At 40.8% G+C, this 17806-nt stretch overlaps 12 protein-coding genes across 12 annotated transcripts; 5 read left to right on the top strand and 7 right to left on the bottom strand.

The window, feature by feature from the left end:
- Positions 1–282: 282 nt before the first annotated feature.
- WALSEDRAFT_69160 (hypothetical protein) lies at positions 283–1521 on the top strand. The gene is made up of 2 exons (XM_006958590.1): positions 283–606; positions 753–1521. The coding sequence occupies exons 1-2, from the start codon at positions 295–297 to the stop codon at positions 798–800; spliced, it is 360 nt and encodes a 119-aa protein (XP_006958652.1). The 5' UTR covers positions 283–294; the 3' UTR covers positions 801–1521.
- On the bottom strand, positions 861–1436 carry WALSEDRAFT_18962 (ribosomal protein S5 domain 2-like protein; the record flags this gene model as incomplete). Its single annotated transcript, XM_006958515.1, has 1 exon — positions 861–1436. The coding sequence occupies one exon, from the start codon at positions 1434–1436 to the stop codon at positions 861–863; it is 576 nt and encodes a 191-aa protein (XP_006958577.1).
- A 573-nt stretch (positions 1522–2094) lies between the features above and the next one.
- Positions 2095–4146, top strand: WALSEDRAFT_57627 (hypothetical protein). The gene is made up of 4 exons (XM_006958589.1): positions 2095–2218; positions 2264–2461; positions 2502–3947; positions 3993–4146. The coding sequence occupies exons 2-3, from the start codon at positions 2333–2335 to the stop codon at positions 3588–3590; spliced, it is 1218 nt and encodes a 405-aa protein (XP_006958651.1). The 5' UTR covers positions 2095–2218; positions 2264–2332; the 3' UTR covers positions 3591–3947; positions 3993–4146.
- WALSEDRAFT_69157 (hypothetical protein) lies at positions 2510–4170 on the bottom strand (the record flags this gene model as incomplete). Its single annotated transcript, XM_006958588.1, has 2 exons — positions 2510–3947; positions 3993–4170. The coding sequence occupies 2 exons, from the start codon at positions 4168–4170 to the stop codon at positions 3592–3594; spliced, it is 534 nt and encodes a 177-aa protein (XP_006958650.1). The 3' UTR covers positions 2510–3591.
- A 32-nt stretch (positions 4171–4202) lies between these two features.
- Positions 4203–6093, top strand: WALSEDRAFT_60509 (MFS general substrate transporter). Its single transcript, XM_006958587.1, has 6 exons — positions 4203–4432; positions 4477–4608; positions 4651–4905; positions 4954–5275; positions 5328–5901; positions 5948–6093. The coding sequence occupies exons 1-6, from the start codon at positions 4269–4271 to the stop codon at positions 6040–6042; spliced, it is 1542 nt and encodes a 513-aa protein (XP_006958649.1). The 5' UTR covers positions 4203–4268; the 3' UTR covers positions 6043–6093.
- Positions 6089–8679, bottom strand: WALSEDRAFT_69155 (hypothetical protein). Its single transcript, XM_006958586.1, has 4 exons — positions 8569–8679; positions 6594–8526; positions 6363–6546; positions 6089–6314 (listed from the first exon to the last, which is right to left on the bottom strand). Exons 1-4 carry the CDS (start codon positions 8641–8643, stop codon positions 6155–6157), a joined length of 2352 nt encoding a protein of 783 aa, XP_006958648.1. The 5' UTR covers positions 8644–8679; the 3' UTR covers positions 6089–6154.
- Positions 8680–8771: 92 nt separating this feature from the next.
- Positions 8772–9595, top strand: WALSEDRAFT_32740 (hypothetical protein). Its single transcript, XM_006958585.1, has one exon. The coding sequence runs from the start codon at positions 8792–8794 to the stop codon at positions 9143–9145; it is 354 nt and encodes a 117-aa protein (XP_006958647.1). The 5' UTR covers positions 8772–8791; the 3' UTR covers positions 9146–9595.
- WALSEDRAFT_57623 (hypothetical protein) lies at positions 9592–11814 on the bottom strand (the record flags this gene model as incomplete). The annotated part of the gene is made up of 7 exons (XM_006958584.1): positions 11782–11814; positions 11519–11736; positions 11382–11473; positions 11250–11331; positions 11063–11205; positions 10892–11017; positions 9592–10845 (listed from the first exon to the last, which is right to left on the bottom strand). Exons 2-7 carry the CDS (start codon positions 11520–11522, stop codon positions 9592–9594), a joined length of 1701 nt encoding a protein of 566 aa, XP_006958646.1. The 5' UTR covers positions 11523–11736; positions 11782–11814.
- Positions 11815–12021: 207 nt separating this feature from the next.
- Positions 12022–14515, bottom strand: WALSEDRAFT_57622 (hypothetical protein; the record flags this gene model as incomplete). The annotated part of the gene is made up of 3 exons (XM_006958583.1): positions 12022–13479; positions 13525–14303; positions 14353–14515. 3 exons carry the CDS (start codon positions 14513–14515, stop codon positions 12022–12024), a joined length of 2400 nt encoding a protein of 799 aa, XP_006958645.1.
- Positions 14516–14539: 24 nt separating this feature from the next.
- On the bottom strand, positions 14540–16444 carry WALSEDRAFT_32739 (NAD(P)-binding protein). The gene is made up of 7 exons (XM_006958581.1): positions 15405–16444; positions 15291–15359; positions 15091–15245; positions 15033–15045; positions 14773–14981; positions 14637–14726; positions 14540–14591 (listed from the first exon to the last, which is right to left on the bottom strand). Exon 1 carries the CDS (start codon positions 16432–16434, stop codon positions 15601–15603), a length of 834 nt encoding a protein of 277 aa, XP_006958643.1. The 5' UTR covers positions 16435–16444; the 3' UTR covers positions 14540–14591; positions 14637–14726; positions 14773–14981; positions 15033–15045; positions 15091–15245; positions 15291–15359; positions 15405–15600.
- On the top strand, positions 14565–15363 carry WALSEDRAFT_51575 (hypothetical protein; the record flags this gene model as incomplete). The annotated part of the gene is made up of 6 exons (XM_006958582.1): positions 14565–14591; positions 14637–14726; positions 14773–14981; positions 15033–15045; positions 15091–15245; positions 15291–15363. 6 exons carry the CDS (start codon positions 14565–14567, stop codon positions 15361–15363), a joined length of 567 nt encoding a protein of 188 aa, XP_006958644.1.
- WALSEDRAFT_60506 (alpha/beta-hydrolase) lies at positions 15325–17621 on the bottom strand. The gene is made up of 5 exons (XM_006958580.1): positions 17495–17621; positions 17386–17450; positions 17172–17342; positions 15407–17123; positions 15325–15360 (listed from the first exon to the last, which is right to left on the bottom strand). The coding sequence occupies exons 1-4, from the start codon at positions 17604–17606 to the stop codon at positions 16566–16568; spliced, it is 906 nt and encodes a 301-aa protein (XP_006958642.1). The 5' UTR covers positions 17607–17621; the 3' UTR covers positions 15325–15360; positions 15407–16565.
- Between the last annotated feature and the right edge of the window lie 185 nt (positions 17622–17806).

The raw sequence follows: 17806 nt of genomic DNA, 5'->3' as shown, positions 1-17806 counted from the left end.
AATCACTGGAATGTAACAATAGTTCAAGCTCGACGATAACTAATGAGGTTTTATCTTGAAACTTATCAGCAACTACGAGGAGATCCTCTATCAAGAGGAGGTTGTAATGCAACAATTGCGACTGCTCTAGTAAGTGCTTGTAATCTGATAGCTGCTTGGTTGACTCAGTTGTATCGATTGTATAATCCTTATCATTAGCTTCTACTACATCCCTCAACGTTACTGATCTCGATACTAGTAGATTATAATCAAATTCTATGACATCTGAGTAGACACTCTTGAGCAAGATCATCGATGTCGTCAGTCAAACTAATTGAAAGAATAAAAAACTACGATAAATACAAAAATTTAAATCTGAAAGATAAGATAAAGCTACTAACGCCTCAGTTAAATACAAAGTTAACAGGTTACATGCTCTTCTTGAAATCCACAAAGTTGGATGTGAAATCTGCCTCAGAAAAGTGGAAAGCGCTTTCAAAGGAGCAGAAAGATGAAATTAATAAGAAAGCCCTAGAGTATCCGCCTATAAACAATAGGGAAGATATTCCTAGAAGTTACTACAACCAGATCAGACAAATACAACTCGACTTGGCCGAAGAATGGAAGGTGAGCCATCCTAATAAGAACATCCCCTCCCGGTTGCAGCCTATCTATTATCCTAGGTCTAAGAGAGACCCTCCAACACCCTGGCAACTCTACCTATCGACAATCAAAGCAGACAAATACAAAGGTACAACTCAGGAAATTTTCAGGCAACGGATGAAGGATGCCGCGAGTCAATGGAAGAATCTTTCAGATGATAAGAAATCTATGTTCATATCACAATCTCAGTTACAGAAATCAATCAAGCAGTTGAAAATCTAATATACCTTTTTGTTCATGTAGACCATCTCTCTACCTCTTTCTAATCCAATCTCTTCAGCTGTCTTCATACCAGCGCCTTTCTCTAATCTTGGGACTCTAACCATGTCAGATCTGCTCATCAATTGTGGTTGTGAACCTCCGTGGAGTGCTTTCAAAGTAGCTTTAACGACTTGCATTGGATTCCGACTTCTGCGACATTTTGCGCTCAAGTCAGTTATACCTGCTGCTTTTGCTACTTGGTGAACGACTGGACTGCATCTTAAACCGAAACCTGCTGGTCGACTTCTCAGTTCAACGAGACTGGATCCAACTTTGCTCTTCAATTCACCGTATATTGTCCTATCTTGGAATCTATCGACGAAATCCATTTCTCTGACTGCTTCAATTGTTGCTTTGCGGATAGCGTCGCCATTGCTATCACCTTTACCTTCACCAACGCCGACCATACCTTTTCCATTACCGCAAACGACGAGTGCGTATTTCGACATAATCTTACCCTTGCTCGTTTGTTGCATAACACGCTTTGTTATAAGTGGGAAAGTGTACTCTGTTAAGCTACGGAGGTGTTGCATACTGTAAGGCAACGTCTTTGACAACTCATTCAATGGATCTAGAGGGTATATTAGTTCTGTTTTACTGAGAAGAGCTCATACTTACCACCCTCGTACATTCTCTTTACTGCTTTCTGACGCTCTATTTCAAGTATCTCAGCTTCAGTTGGTAAACCAGCTTTCATTGGGTCTTCACCCTGTCCAACGTCTAATCGTGGCTTGAAAGAACTCAAATCTGGCCATGATGATAGCTTATTGAATTTTATATCTTTTCTGAGTAAGTTTGTAGTAGAAGCTCCTGCTGTATTACTAGCGACCGCGCTGGTACTGAATTTCTTGATTAAATTTTTGGATATCTTCATTGTAACGATGAAAGAGTTTTGCTGTAGAGAGGGAGTGTATATCACTTTGTACTATAATGAATATCTAGCATAGACCATAGCAGCTATTTTTAATCTCATCTGTCTACTCTCTTACAATGTCTTCTTCGGTCTTCTTTTTGATGGCTTCTGGCTTTTGTCTAGTGGATAGCTAAGATATAATATCTACAACAATTAAATGCCTCATATAGACGTTATATTCACTTAATTCTGATCTTCTCTCACTTCACTATCAACATCCATTCGATAAGAAGGATGTTATGTAACAACTGCAAAAATACCAACGTAGAATACATAGACGAGGCTAAACAATTCATCTGCCTCACATGTGGCGTTGTCATAGGCGTAGATTTAGACGCTAGCACTGACGAACGTATTGGCCAACACACAGGAGAAAGAGTACTCTACCAGCAATCTAAGACTGTTGGTCGTCTTTTTATCTATATGCTTCCCTCTAAGATGCCATAGGATCAAGTTCAGATCGTGTTTGAAAAAGCACTCGATAAGCTCAATATTCCTGGTGTATTACCACACGCAATGGATATTTGGAAGAAGGCTAGCAAGAAAGTGTACAAATCGACGCCAGCGCGTAAAATGTTTATCGCTGGATGTATCGTCATAGCCAGTCGCGAGCAAAAGAAACAAACGCGTTTAGAGAACATTCTTGTGAGTGGGTAAAAGCGAGAACGTTTCACTGATAATGTAGATGGCAGTGAATCAGCAACCATCCTCTGAGTACATGAAGTTGTTACTTCATGTTGTCAAATTGACAAAGCGAGCACTGAATTATAAAGCTTCACTGAATATATCCGAGGATGTCCGTAGCTCCGTACAAATATTGCTTACGCGTGTAGGACAAATAGCAAATGACTCGATTAAAGCTTCAGAGGCTGTTAGATCCACCTTATCAAGCGTAAAATTTCACAGTCTGCGACAAATAGCCCACAATTTGTTAGAGATTGCAATTAATTCTGGATATCTCAAGAAGCGCTACAGGGCTAACCCAATAGCCTTATCAATCATCGTCTTAGCGGTCGAATCTCAAATAACAAAGTTGGCGACAGACGTTAAAGTAGACATGATAGAAACACTCAGTATGGCACTAGATAAGGTCTCTATGCAGACTGTCAATGCAAACTTACTGGATATGCTTAATTTGTTGCGCAAGATAACGAAAGTATACATGCCATGGCTCGAAGACGAAATAACGGCGAGAAATAAAGACAAAGTCGGCGCAAGAATACATAGACATAGGTACAACTCCTTCATATGGATTGCTGATGTTGCTAAGTATGCCAAGAATGCCAATTTATCTCTAGGATATGAATTTGCAGATGACACAAAAGTCAGGACAGATAGGAATACGAGTGCATTTGTACGATCTGCAATACAATTCGTTAGAGATAACCAGGAAGGTACAATAAGCGCCTCGCTTTCTGAAGAACTCATAGAGAGTATAAAACAGGAGTTTATGCCCTCTTATAGTCATTCGAAAGCTCTGAAAAGGCTAGGAGACAAAAATGTTGACAACGCATCGGATGATGAGCTGTTTAGTGACGAAGAGCTCGCTTCGTACATCAGAACAGAAGATGAAGTCATCGCCAAGCAGCTTGCAGTGGGCGGTATGTATGACTATCAATCGAAGAGTAAGCGTCGTGTGGTCGACAAAAGCGAGAAACGCCAGAAAAGTAATAAGACGACAGCACCTGTGGAAGAACACGAAATTGAAGAAATAGTGGGTTCTATAGACCCCACCAGTTTGTATGAAGAAGTAGCATCACTAATAGATACCTAATTTACTCTGGTAACTTTCTCATTGGTCTTCTGAGCTTGCCCAAAATAATGCCTGATGTGTTCTCCGCTTGTGCTATTACTTCGCCCATATAAAGTGGTGCAGCGTTTATGTAGTACATTCTGTCCAACGCTTGGAGGTGTTTCTCACGCGATTTGTGGGCTTGTTTCGATTCTGGTGCCGCCGCTTCAACAGGTGGCTTCTGTGCGTTCCAGCGACTGATTGATAATGTCTTCCGTCGTTGTCTAATTCCCTTCCAATTTGTATGTGAATGGTGTATGTCCGTTAAGTTCTTCACCACTTTGTGAGCCTTCCCAAGGTTCTCTCCAGCGCTATTGTAGAAATCGATTGACTGTTTAACTAATAATAGATTAGAATTTCTAAAAATATCTAAAAATTACTCACCTTTTTCGTTAAATTCCTTAAAAATTCCAATTTTATCGTCACTTTGATTGTATTTATCAATCATATCATCAAAATCAGTTCTTATTAAATCGTATATTTGCTTCTTTGATCTTTTAGATGGGTATACTGCTTTATAAGCGGATTTCAGCGTCCGCCGATAAGCTTCTTGGAAGTTCATAGTTAGGAAGGAATGCATTAGCTACGAGAATGCTAGGAAACGCTATGTAAAAGATCTTAGGTGATTTCATCTTATTATTTCGCAATCAATATTCGCATATGACTGCAGCTGACGTCTCAGCCTCTTCGTCGAGCACTACGGTGTGTTTCCCAGACGATAACAGTTGTAGCAGCAATAGCAATAGTATTGATGGTATAAATGTACAATTTGACAATTTGGATGACAATGGACATAATGACAACCCATTAAATTGGCCTAAGAGGTGGGTTTCACATGAGAGACATCCAGCCCTACTCACTGATGTAGCCGCAAACGGGCACTCCTTATAGCATGCATTGGATTCTGCTTCCTGATATCAGGATGCTCGAGCGCATTCTCACAGGGACAATCGCAGATGGTTTCTGACCTTGGTTCATCTGATCTTCTCGGAGAACTTGCGTGAGTGCGGACGTAATAGTATAATTACCTAACACATATCAGACTAGGCATGTATATCGTTGGTTATAGTGTCAGTCCACCTCTGTTAGCTCCTTGTTCTGAAGAATTGGGTCGAATGAGGATGTATCAGATTAGTTATGGGTTGTATTTTCTACTATTTCTTCCCATAGCTCTAGCGCGAGATATGGCAACAGTAATTGTATGTCGTTTCATACAAGGCGCCTTTGCCTCGGCTGGTACATCCCTTGTCGCGGGAACAATAGCAGACTTACTCCCAAATGGTCATCAGAAGGATTTGTAGGTCTTGACTGGAGCATTTTGAAACTTTCTCACACATTAATTCAGTGTAGTCGCTATATTTGCATACTCTGCAGTATTTGCAATGGGTCTCTTCCCTATTCCTCTCGGATGGATTATCGTATATGATTCAGAGTCCGGTTGGAGACTCATACAATTCATTCAAATGGGTATGGCTGGTGTATGGGCTTTGTTCATGTTTGCAGTAATGCATGAAACCAGACCACACGTTATCCTAATCCGCAAAGCGCGTAAAATGAGGAAAGCTACAGGTTTGAACTACAAATCTAAGATAAAAAAGCCCAAGTTAAGTTATTTGATTAGGGTATCATGTTATAGACCTATAGTAATGCTTTTTCGAGAACCAATTGTGGGTTCATTCGCTTCTTTAAAAGATTAAAACTTAAAAAAAAAAACCCCAGATTACCTTCTTTAGCGCTTGGTTAGCCCTAGCATGGTCATTTTACTTCGCGATTATCGGCTCCATTTCTCACGTTTTTGGTATTCTGTATGGTTTCAACCAAGGTGAATTGGCAGCTATATATACAAGCCTAGCAGTAGGGGTAACTATCTCGCTAATATTCAACTTTGTGGTACAGGATAAACTATTCAAGAAGAAATTTGAAAAACGTGGACCGGAAGCTAGGCTATATGCTACCATGTTCATAGGTCCACTACTACCGCTAGGATGTTTTGTTTATGGCTGGACATCCTACTCTTATGTGCCATTTATAGCGCCTTGTATTGGATTGGGGATGATCAGCTGCGCTATTTTCACTATATATCTTGCTGCCACTCAGTATGTCATGGACGCCTACGGATCTTATTCGGCAAGTGGTGTAGCTAGTCTCAGCATAGTGCGGAATTTATGCGCTGGTTTCTGGCCACTTTTTACCAATACCTTTTTCGATAGAGTTGGATTCCAGTTCGCGCCTACTATTATTGGTATTGCGGCGGTTGTTTTCACTCTCTCGAGTTATATTTTATTCTTTCAGGGTATGTTTCACTATTTTTCAACTTCCTTACTCACATAGACGCTTAGGTTCAAAGATACGAGCAAAATCCAAATTCGCTCAAGATTTAGCTACGGATGATAAGACATTCTCAAAAGCAAAGGAAATAAAGGAAACAGCTTAAGGGATAGGAATTATTTAGATTTTATTGTAATTAATGCTACTAATATGTAATAATTTAAGAAACAAAGGGAAAGCTTTTTTACAATATAATGCGATTGTCCAGTTCGTTAGTTTTATTTATATGGTGACATGAATGGTGATGGTGTTGGTGAAAGATGCGATGAGGGACTGTAAGTTGATTGCGAAATTGTCCTATCCTTTGAAGGCGTTTGAAGTAGATTTGAGGAATGATTGTTTGTGTCAAATAGATGAGAAAAATGGGTCAATAGGAATCTATAATAAACTGTCAGAAACTGTCTTCAAAAATGTTCTATAACTTACTTTGATAGCTCCTCCCAGCCACCTCCTACACGAACCATGACCGTACTCGATCTGAGAATCCGACAGAAACAAAGCTTTGGATCAGGTGCACCTATCCAATACTTTCCAGAATCACATGTTGCACCTTTAGCTCGTTCTATTTTGACGGACAGTGGTAATGAATTAACAACCCTTCCGACAGCCACTAAAGAGATGTTCAGTTGAATACATACGGATAGCAAAATAACTCACGATCGAGTTTAGATTTCGGATTAGCCTTGTAGACGTTCTTCAGACTCCTCCGTGGTGAGCGTGAGGAGTGTGAATACAAAGACGTTGAACTCCGCTTTCTGATGGCTTTTCTCGAGGGCGTAGCATCGATCGTTGCAGGTGGTTTCAACGATGACGCAGAACTAGAACTTGATAGTACACGCTTAGGAGCCGTATTTTCATCCGTTGGAGCTTTTGATGGCATAGGATTTGATACCGCTCGATTCTTCCGTCGGGATATACTCATCATCGTGGCTTTTGTGAGTGAGTGTTTACGCACTGGAGTGGCATTAACATCCACAGGTGGCTTGAGTGTCGGCGTAATAGGTTTTCCTTTTCCTTTTGACCTACTCGACGCTCGTGGTCTCGGCGTCGGACCTGGTAAATTGAGTAAACTTGCCGACCAATCTTTTCCACTTGGCAATGGTGGCACAGGTGGTATATCCTCATCATGTGTTACCTCGAAAAGCCTTCTGTGTGTTGATGTAGAGGATAAAGTTCTCTCACGCGGTTTGTTATAGTCTATCAGGCTCAAACTTGATAAAGCACTTGAAGACGATTCGATAGAGCTTGAACGAAGTCTGAGTGACCTCTGTGATGTAGATGCTGAATCGTCGTCGAGAATCATCTCATTTATTTCTTCATATGTCGATTTTAAACGGTTGACATGATGAGATACACGCTTGTCGTGCAGGTTAGGTAGGCTATCCAGGACGTTATCAAAAGTAGTTTGTAGCTCTTGTGTACTCTCATGATGGTCGATTGCATTGAGTAGCTGTGATAAGATCTTATCCGCTTCGTCGATGCGATCTTTTGAAGTCGAAAGACTAAAAAGGCCGTCGAGATTGCCTTTCGTCTCACGCTTGAGTTCACTTAATGGTGCAGCATCACTTTGTGTTCCGTCTAGATGTCTTATGAGTGTTGAATGAAATTGACGGGTTGGTAAAGGTCCGAGTGGGTTTTGATCTTTAAGCATTGTACAAGCTTGCTTGCTGATATCTAAAATGGTAGTGTACTTGACATATTCCGAATTGAGCTTTTCTAGGAAATTACTGGCATCATACTTGACTTGATTATTAATTTGGGAGAACAGTTCGGATCCGTCACATGGCAGGTAGTTTATTTGCTTCAAATCTTCGGCAAATTGTGAAAGTGAATCTTTGGATGGGGTTAAATCGAGTAAATGATCGTGTTTATGTTTTAATGAAATCATTGTTCTTGACTGACACCTAATCTGTTTCAAATGGTCGATTACAGTGTGTAATTGAGGGTGCATATTAATCAGAGTATCTGAGTTGTCAATAATGAGTTGAAATGAGTTCAAGTCCTCGAATTGGTGAGCAGATGAGCACGTATGAAGCCACGAATCGAGGTATAAATGATGTAAGAGTGTTTTATATACTTGTATGAGAGATATAAGCTGGTTGAGAGAGTTCTCAAGTCTATCTTGCTCATCTAATAATGCTTCTGGCACTTTGTTGAGATCGACCATTTCATCAACAGCATTAGAGGAGGAGTGGAGGATATCGATAGCAATTGGTAGACACCTATCTGAGTGCAGAAAGGAGAAGTTAGTGATGAGTTTTGAGAACTGCTCTCGCTGTTGATCCCAGACTAGTCTGAAGTGAGTGAGTTGCAAATTGAGATGCTTCTTAGCGACCAATTGTACAGCTGACTCGAATGATGAAATGGTTTGTAGAACCACCTCGAGGTAATCTGTGTCCTCCTTGGACAACTTCTTGTTAGAAGTCGACATTGCGATTTCCTTCAATCGTTTGTCATTGAAGTTCTCTAGTATGAGGTGTATAGATTGCAGCTCTTTGTTGTAGCTATCCAGACTAGTCTTATCAGTAAAATTGTCTATATCGTCGTTGTATCCAAGGAATGGGTTGAAGGTGGGTATAGCTTTCAGAGACTGTCGACAATAAGAAGAGTGCTAATAAAATGCTACACTCACCCGTATATGCTCATTTATCTCCTCATACTGCCCACGGAGAGCGTCCATGAAGTTGGTGGTAAGAGACAACGTCATTTGACGTGCAGATACAAATAAGGAATTTAATTTGGCATAAATAGGAGCAATCTAAGCAATAAAATTTTCTACGCCCCTCTTTATCTCTCTATATCTTTTATTTCCCATTATCTTTCTCGTAAATCTTCACTATCAACCTCCATCTCTAATGGGTCTCGGTGGACGCAGAGAAAAGCAAAAGCTCCGTGAAGATCCAAGGAATCGTCAATGGGCAGATGATACTAACAAATTTGGCTTCAAAATGCTAGCAAGTCAAGGTTGGAATCCTGAAGTTGGTTTAGGTGCTGCCAAACAAGGGAATGTCAACAATATAAAGTCATCTTATAAGTTTGATACTATGGGTATAGGCGCAGATTTAAAGAAAAAGGATGATTGGAGTGGTGGTTTAGAATTTGGTAACATTTTGGCCAAGTTGAACAAGAAGAATACGCCTGCAGCTACGCCTGCAAGTGCTAGTCCATCACCTGCACCTTCTGCTAGTTCGACATCTAAAAATGTGTAAGTTTACTCATCCTTTTCTGCATTTCTCATGTCTTCTCAGCTCGAGAACAAAATATCGCAACGCCAAATCTCAATTGAACAACGATGCGATGAGAGAAATTCTCGGTGTAGATGCTACTGGATCAGTTCCGTCTACTGCTGATCCCTCCCGAGAGGGTACACCTACGGAAATCCCAACGATGAAGAACAAAAGCAATTTATCTATACAAGAATACTTCAGAGTTAAGCTTTTACTCAAATATCAGCAAGCACAGAATGCTCCTGCTGCTACTCCAATTATTAATATACCTCCTCCAGTTGAAACTCCACTTGAGACACCTGAAAGTAGTAGAGACAGTACCCCCTCACTCAAAAGAAAACGTTCAAAATCGAAAACGAAATCATCCAGCAAACAAAGCGCTTGGAAAGATTTACTATAATTATATTTATTAAAAGAATAGTTTAGAATTAGAAGTCATCATTGTTATACTTGTAGATTACATTAAGGTCATCATCATCAATTAGACTAGGATGCAAGCTGACTGCGTCCATACTTTCCTTTAGTCTAACTTCGCGTGAGTCATCTGTTAGTGCTTCAGTTAATGTCACACCATTGATATTCATCTGTGATTGAACTGGTGAAAATGTTGCACTTTCCGTCAACATACTAGGTGAATCTATCACCTTAGTTGGTGAAACAACGCTAGCCCTTCTTGGTGCAGGTCCTGTAAAAGGTGAACCTGGCATTGAAGACATTAAATCATTCTCTGTTGCTCTGTCCTCAATGATCATCGATAAGTGCTTTTCAAGTTTGGTTATAGTATCGTAATTATCGTATAAAATCGGGTCTTCTATCTTCCTTTGTGGTGGCATTGGTATTTTTTCAATTGAATCAATTCTAGATGCAAAAATTTGTGATTCTGGGAATACGTTAGATTGCGATAAAGCTAATGATTGATTTTGTGATTTAGATTGCGTGTAATTGCTTTCTGATTTATCCAATTGCGGTTGTGAATCTGCGAATTGTGAATGTGCCTGAGCTAATTGTGCTTGCGATCCAGCTAAGCGTGCTTGTGACATTGCTTGGGACTTAGATTTCGTCAGTACAGATAAATCACGTTTAGTTGGTGAATATGTTGAGTTTGAATACGTTGACAATTCTTCATCACCACTATCATTAGATTCTTCTTTGTTGTCTCTACTGTTTTCTTCCTTTTCAACCTCCTTCTTATCATCAGGTTTTAGTTCAACAATTACTGGCTCAATTCCTGCTTTCTCGTTCGAGGAATCAACGTGAGAGTCATCAGAGCTAGATCCACTGGCGTAACCTAATTTCTGCACACCGTCAAATTCACTTTCGAGTGGGCTTTCGGGTACTTTGTTGAATGTCATAACTGAGGATCTTGTCCTGACGCGTGTAGGTGGTGCTGGTCTTTGAGACATCATAGGTTTCTTCATTGAACTCATAGAAGACGTCATGGAAGGCGTAGCTGTGCTACCTCCGTAGATGATGGTACCATTTGAAGCTGGTAGAGATGGTCTGTAGCGTTTGTCTTTGCTAATCCAACGTCTATTACAGCGTTTCTCTTCGTCAACACCCCATTGATGCTTTGGAGATGGGTGGAATTTGTGTTGAACGACAGCGAGAATTGGACCAAATGTTATTCCTAAAGCGCACATTACAATTGTAGGCGTTGTGAGCTCATACGGCTTATCAAGGTCCTAAATATGTCTTAGAATTTGTTCGCTTGGAAAAAAATTTACTTACTATGTAATGATGGAGGTTGCTATCAAAGAATTTACGTAATCCCAAGCTGAAACCATCTTGCGATTCAACTAAGATGTCAACACCTAAAAAGAACATGAAGAGACCAGTCCAAGAAACACCAAGTGTCTAACACACATTTAGTCTCATGTATAAAATTAAAACTATACTCACCTGGCCAGCTCTTCTTGTTGGTTTGAAGAAGAAAGAACCCAAACCAACACCAGCGAGAAGACCAACAAGGAGTGCACGTGGCCAAAGCTCATCTGTAGCACTTGAAGGGATAAGCAACATCGCCAGAAGTCCTAGTGAGGTAACTATAACGGTTTAGGTTATGAAAACACAGAAAAGTGAAACTTACATCCAACAGGACCCAAAAGAGCCTGACCGACTTTAACACCGCGTGCAAAAACGATTACGAGCGTGACGACAAGAAAAACAACCTATTTTGATCATAAATATGTGTTTTTATACTTAAAGTGTCGTATCTTACGGCTGTAGCGACAAAAATAATTACATCCGAGTTTTTGTCGGTGTTTGCCAAGCTCTTTTCGCCAATATTGTCAATAAATACTATCCAAATGACTATATTTTGTCAGCTTGTCTGTAAATGTGGCAAATTTACCCTACTCATTGCTGCCACAAGTGCGACATTAAAACCTGCACCGACTCTCCATTTCTCTTGCAAACCAATTGATGATAAAACTACTCCAATTATGATTGAGAAAACGCCATAAAGCTTTCCAGCTACGGCTGAACCACCATCTGTCGCGTTGCCTTGAGCTACTGTCTCTCCAGTTTTGCTATCAACTGCTGTTACAGAGCCATCTGGTGCTGGTGTACGCTATAACTAATTAGATAACGCGGAATTGGTCATTTAGTTGCTTACGTATACCTCTGCACTAGCATAGCATGCTAATGCTAGCAATATTATAGAAGAAAGTTCCAAATTTTTCATTATGTCGTTATATGGGTATTATAAACAAAGTTATATTTTCACTTTGTTTTGTACAATTATAACGATAAAGTAACAATAGTTGATCATTTTTCCACTAGGCCGACCATCTTCAGACTAGTCTGAATATTCATACCTCCTGTGAAAAATTTAAACTAATAATATTACATTGGTATTTCTACAATCTCAACAAATCTTTTAAGTTACTTGCAATTGATATAAGAGTGGATAACAACTTTTTACGGGTGTCGCCTTCGAGTACTTCATCACCTGAATATTCGGATAAGATTGAGTTTGAATTGTGCAAGTTATCGACTGCTGTGTTAATTCTAAACATTTCCTCTGAGTCTTTAATATTATGACATATATCTGTTATTATGGATGTCGATGATATGATTTGATGGAGGTAGTTGGACAGCTCTGGTAATTGGGTGTTGCGATGTTGACGAGAAGATGAGAGTACATGTTCGATCAATGCAGTGACTTTATTAGAGTGCTCCTCTATATTGTTCTTGGAGTCATCCCAAGATCTTTCAATCGACTTGTCATCGATAATCCTATGACCAACAGAACCTGAAGATGTCTGCCTCAGACCGACCAACTTGGCAATCTCAATGGCAGTCATGGAGACATGTGAAGCCGCAGCATCTAGGAGAGATATAGGCGATAGTCCACCACCCATGGCGTGGTTACGAGTTGCTGTCATCAGATTATCGAGTGTAGCGATTATCTTCTCCTTAAGAACATTGACACGATCACTTTCTGCCTTATCGGTATTATTCTGCCAGGCTTCTACGTCAGATTGGATTAATGTGACTTGATTGACGATTGGTTTCATTACGTTGAGCACCAATGATGGAGATGTTGATCTGCCAGCTACAATAAGGTCGTCAATCGCAGTCTGTAATCCTGTAAGAGTTTCGAAAGCGACGGCACCATTCTCGTTTATGGATATATTAGCGGCGTTGTTATCAGGAAGAGGTGGTTGCAAGCCGCTTGAACGCTTAAACCTGTCAAGTTCGGACTTAACAAATCCGAACTTGTCTTTCAGCTCCTTTAATTGTATTTCTAAAGAATGAATATAGTCTCGTGTTTGTTCCTCAGCTGCAAAACGAGCTTCTTCGCGTTCACCAAGATTCTTGACTTCTTCTATAAGTTGTATAACTTGATGCTTGAGCTCATCTCTCTCTCTTCCAAGTCTCGATTCCTTCTGGGCAAATTCGAGCCTCAGTCTGTCCGTATCGCCGTTATCGAAGGTTGTACGGAGGGGTGAAGAAGCAGCAGCGGCAGGTCTTGGTGGAGGATAAAAGAGCGGTTGGGTTGTACCTTCAGCTAGTTCACTATCTTTAATCTCTCTTGTTTCTATAGTCTCTCTAGGCAGACTGTCATCTGAAGAACGTTTGCTGAGATTAGTGCTGAAGTCCCTTTTCGGTTCATTCCTCATGTCATTCTCTAAAGACGCTTTGAATTCATTCAAAGAGACATTGGAAAAAGATGACACTGTCTTATGATGATCGTCGCCTTCCTTCGGAGCCAGTGTGAGACTTGGATTGGTCGATTGGGGAGGCTCGAAGTCGCCAACTGAGTTGTCAAAGTCTGCTATAGACTGTTGACGAGAATCTTGATTATCGAATGGCTGATGCCTTTAGTATGATTCCACTCATTAAGCAAAAATACTCACGTTTTGTGATTCAGATGGAGCTGGAGGGATCGAATTACCGACAGAGCTGTAACTGATGCTACGAGAGCTGAAACCATCAGCACCATCGACACTGTCTACCCTTAAACTGTCATGGTGTAAGCGGTCGACTGCGGGTGGTGGTGGAAGATCGAACTGATCATTCGATTCTTGCAAAACCGAGACAGTCGAGTGCCTTGGAGTCGCCTTGGTAAATGGAAGAGAGGAGGTGGAAGCGAGTGAGCCGTTTCTGTTGTGTGGTGCGCTTGCTGTACCTGCGTTATGATCGAGCAGTGCCTGGCCTCCGCTAAGTGGACTATTGAATGGGTTGTTTGTCAAGTCATTCGAAGATCTACGCGATGACTGAATACTATTGCGTTTCTCTGCCTTACTCTTATCTTCGCCTTCTTTGTCAAGTTCTTCTCCGCCTTCTCTGTTCTCATCCTGCATTTGTTGTTCTTCTTGCTCCTCGAGTAACTCAGGATATCTCCTGACAAGCTCGTAGTAAACGTCTGAGGCTAAATCCTTGAAACGCGTCTTTGGTAGAGTCGCAAGCTTCTGTCTCGCTTGATTTCGCTTTGGATGAAAGTCATCTTTAGTAGGCAAGTAAGGAGTAGTTCCAGCGCCCATACTATCTGTCTTGCTAGAACGTGGTGTGATGCCTTCATTACCCTGGATTCTCCTACAAAGCTCGTCGTATACGTCGGTTGAAAGTTCTTGAAATTGTTGACGTGTGAGTCTAGTGAGCTTATCCCTAGCAGAAGTGCGAGAAGAAGGAGCTTCTGTTATGACAAATAAATATAAATCACGTGTTTCTGCTACCTTACTCACCCTTCCTCAAATGTGTCTCTAAGAACTCAGAAAGTTGCTTGAAATGAATGCGGGCTATGCGCCTTGAATCCTCACGACTGGATGCTTTTGGATGTTGGTTTGAATAACTCGTCGAGAGTGAAGTCACTGGAGTTTCATGGCGCCCTGTCTTTGAGGCTTGCATGACGGTTTGAGATAAGTTCTTACTGGAGTACAACCAAGTTGATATAAAAATGGCAGCATTCGCGAAAGCTTATCAAGTGAGATTTACTTCTATTTTATAGCCTTCTCTGCTCACAATCCAGTCATCCTTCAATCGTAGACCTAATATCACATTATCACTCACAAACGGTACACTCTCTGCATTAGCAGATAGTATAGCCCAGTCTATTAATGTGAGCAATACACATCCTCTATTATGGCTCTTAATCCCTCAAACAGCCTGAATTGGATGAAAATTCTGAAAAACTATGGAACAAAAGACGAACAGTCAACTTTTTCATATTCGGTGCAGCTATGGGAACACCACTTAACTATTGGAATAAGTTTTTAGAGCGTGCTTTTCCTCTTAGACGTGCGGGCGCATTGCCGAATTCACCAATAAGCCTCAGAATGCTCTTCACAAGGGTTGGAGTAGACCAAGCTGTAATGTATGTCTTTCAGTGCTTAAATTTACAAGGATTTTACTAATATAACTATAGGGCACCATCAGGTGTAAGTCGTATTTTACGTCATATTTCGATTGATTGACATCACCAGTTAACGGCTTTCATTGGAATCATCGGTATCTTGGAAGGAAAAACTTCAAGAGACTTGAAAAACAAGTACAGCGATTTATTCGTCCCTGCTATACTTGCTAACTGGAAAGTCTGGCCATTGATTCAGCTTTTCAACTTCCGCTTTTGTCCTTTAGCGTGAGTGATGATACCTTGATCGACACATTATTCACATTTTTTCAGCTTCAGAGTACCTTTCACAGCCTCATGTGGTGTTCTCTGGACATTATACCTTAGCAACTTAAACTCAAAGTAAGTCAATCTTCCGACGAAAAATCTTCTTAAACATTCCTTTAGGAAAGGACCAACGGAGGTTCCAGCACCAGTTACAAACGAAAAGACATCAACGAAGCATCAATGGGAGCAGAAACCAACCGGAGTATACTCAAAAGCTGAGCTGGTCGGTGTCGCCAGATAAACATCGGTCAACAAAAAGAAGGAAGTGACGTGAAGTAACATACATGCCATTTGATTGAAGTTAATACAATATATCTTAGAGGGTAGAACCACCATCGAGAACAATGAGATTTCCAGTGACGTGCGCACTACCTTTGCTTACGAGGAAGAGTAAAGTAGCAGCAAGGTCTGGACCTTCTCCATACCTACCAGTAGGTTGTGAAGACAGGATTTTGTCCTTATACTTGTCAAGTCCATAGCGTGTCATACGTGTCTCAAAGACACCAGGAAGAATAGCATTCACCATTATATTTCTCCTACTAAGAGTCTGTGCGAGCGTCTTCGTGAGTGAATTAAGTGCCGCTTTGCTAGCATTATATGACCACACACCAACTCCACCACCTGTTAAGCCTCCATTTTGAGCAGTTGTCGCCAATCCAGCGATTGATGAGATATTCACGACGTGTGCTGGTGCTGTATTTGTCTTTCCCTCCGCTAGAAGACTAGCCAAACCTGCAATCATGTAGAATGACGCTTTAACGTTGAGTGCCATGACGTTATCGAATCCAGCTTGTTCTGGGAAATCCTCGAGCTTTGCTCCCCATGTAACACCCGAGTTATTCACTAGGATATCCAATTGGTTTTCTCTAGCTTTGACGTAATCGACTACAGTATCAACTCCAGACTTTGTGGATAGATTTGAAGGGATACATTCAACGACGCAGTTGTTGTTCAAACTCTGGAGATATTTCTGTGCTTCTTTAAGCTGGTTAACATTCCTGGATGTAATATAGAGCTTTTTAGCTAAGTTCTGCACGAGTGTTTGCGATATCGTGAGTCCTAACCCACTAGCACCACCTGTAACTACGCATATTGCGTCTTTAACGCTATATAACTCCTGCAATTGAAGTGTGGCTCGCTTATCAGACATAACCGGTTCTGATCAAGAGGCGGAAGGTGGAATTAATAAAGAGTAAAGCTATGTTACAAAATATTCAATGTTTATCAATGATTTGGATATCAATATGCAGTTATAGTCGCACAATCTTGTCAAGTTGTAGATTATAATTTAGAAGGCGTTGGTTCATCCATAACGTTATTAAGCCACGCTATAACATCCCTGGCGACTTCGTATTTGAGCTCACCTGCCTCCATGAACAGTTCATGCCTTGCGCCAGGATATGTCTTAAGCTGCTTAGATCTTGCCATCACCTTATCAATGAACTGACTGGAGGCTTCAAAAGAGTTCAAATTGTCGGCATCACCGTGCGCAATGAGTAAAGGTATGTTTGCTTGGTAAAATTTGTAATTGTTTGAAAGCAAAAGAGGTCCATTGTAGAGCATGTCACTTACACCACGTAATGTACCTATCTTAGAGGCAAGCACATCCTCTTCTATCGCTTTCTGCACTTCCTCATCGTGTGTTCTATCTTTAGGATCGATCATTGGTGATATTGTGAATGATCCAAGGAGACCTTTACATCTTTGTACCATTTTGATTAGTAAGTTTGGCGGTGGGTTTGTCAATTTGATTAATGGTGACATAGCGATTACGCCCTTCAATTCAGGCAAATTGAGAGGCGGATTGCGCGTTTGAGAACCCAGAACGAGTCCACCACCCTTTGATAGTGTTAATGTTATTATATTTCAATTGATTTTAGCTCGTACCATAGAGTGACCCATCAAAAACAACGGTAAACCTTTGTTCTGCTCTGCGAATCTGAATATGAGGGTTTGGAGATCCTTCAGACCATATTTCCAACTAGTTAATCCAGGCTTCGGATTTCCAGATTTCTCATGTGCTGAACGTCCAAAACCGCGCTGATCGTATGCGAATAGCTACTAGTGTGAACGTACTGACGTGTGGGAAGTAATCACGCACTTTGTAACCCGCTTGTGCAAACTTTGGAAATATAAGCGTATATCTGTCGATATGCTCAACAAAACCTTTAGAACTGTGAGAACTGCCGGTTATTATGGTAATTACATACCATGTACAAAAAATATGAGAGCCTTGGGCTCAGCAGGGCTATAGGTTTTGCTGTAGAGCTCTACGTCATCCTGTGCAGCTATCCATTCTGTTGTTACTTGTACATCGGTCATATTTGACGGTGGTGGAGGCGGGCAAAGCGGGTAAATCTATATATATAACTCTACATATATCTCTGCACATGTATATATTTTGCGATATTCTACGCATTCTAGCTAGCGATACGCGATTTGTCTTGACGAATATTCCATAGGCACAATCGACTTTGACGTAATTCTTCGAAGTGGATTGAAACCACAAGAGTCGATGAGGT

Source organism: Wallemia mellicola (assembly GCF_000263375.1).
Source record: "Wallemia mellicola CBS 633.66 unplaced genomic scaffold WALSEscaffold_11, whole genome shotgun sequence".
NCBI classification, from domain to species: domain Eukaryota; kingdom Fungi; phylum Basidiomycota; class Wallemiomycetes; order Wallemiales; family Wallemiaceae; genus Wallemia; species Wallemia mellicola.
This window is presented reverse-complemented; position numbering and strand designations above follow the sequence as displayed.

Bases quoted from the DNA above. Each gene is read 5' to 3' on its own strand.
- WALSEDRAFT_69155 (XM_006958586.1), bottom strand. From the start codon at position 8,643: ATGACGTTGTCTCTTACCACCAACTTCATGGACGCTCTCCGTGGGCAG. The intron at 6,547-6,593 runs GTGAGTTATTTT...ACATCTCTTTAG, and splicing joins TCCGAAATCTAAACTCGATC to TGGCTGTCGGAAGGGTTGTT. The intron at 6,315-6,362 runs GTAAGTTATAGA...AGTTTATTATAG, and splicing joins GGCTGGGAGGAGCTATCAAA to ATTCCTATTGACCCATTTTT.
- WALSEDRAFT_60509 (XM_006958587.1), top strand. From the start codon at position 4,269: ATGACTGCAGCTGACGTCTCAGCCTCTTCGTCGAGCACTACGGTGTGT. The intron at 4,433-4,476 runs GTGGGTTTCACA...TCACTGATGTAG, and splicing joins CCATTAAATTGGCCTAAGAG to CCGCAAACGGGCACTCCTTA. The intron at 5,276-5,327 runs GTGGGTTCATTC...AAAAAACCCCAG, and splicing joins TGCTTTTTCGAGAACCAATT to ATTACCTTCTTTAGCGCTTG.
- WALSEDRAFT_32740 (XM_006958585.1), top strand. From the start codon at position 8,792: ATGGGTCTCGGTGGACGCAGAGAAAAGCAAAAGCTCCGTGAAGATCCA.
- WALSEDRAFT_32739 (XM_006958581.1), bottom strand. From the start codon at position 16,434: ATGTCTGATAAGCGAGCCACACTTCAATTGCAGGAGTTATATAGCGTT.
- WALSEDRAFT_60506 (XM_006958580.1), bottom strand. From the start codon at position 17,606: ATGACCGATGTACAAGTAACAACAGAATGGATAGCTGCACAGGATGAC. The intron at 17,343-17,385 runs GTGCGTGATTAC...TCACACTAGTAG, and splicing joins TTGCACAAGCGGGTTACAAA to CTATTCGCATACGATCAGCG. The intron at 17,124-17,171 runs GTACGAGCTAAA...ACACTATCAAAG, and splicing joins TTTTGATGGGTCACTCTATG to GGTGGTGGACTCGTTCTGGG.
- WALSEDRAFT_57627 (XM_006958589.1), top strand. From the start codon at position 2,333: ATGGATATTTGGAAGAAGGCTAGCAAGAAAGTGTACAAATCGACGCCA. The intron at 2,462-2,501 runs GTGAGTGGGTAA...CTGATAATGTAG, and splicing joins CGCGTTTAGAGAACATTCTT to ATGGCAGTGAATCAGCAACC.
- WALSEDRAFT_69160 (XM_006958590.1), top strand. From the start codon at position 295: ATGTCGTCAGTCAAACTAATTGAAAGAATAAAAAACTACGATAAATAC. The intron at 607-752 runs GTGAGCCATCCT...GGAAATTTTCAG, and splicing joins ACTTGGCCGAAGAATGGAAG to GCAACGGATGAAGGATGCCG.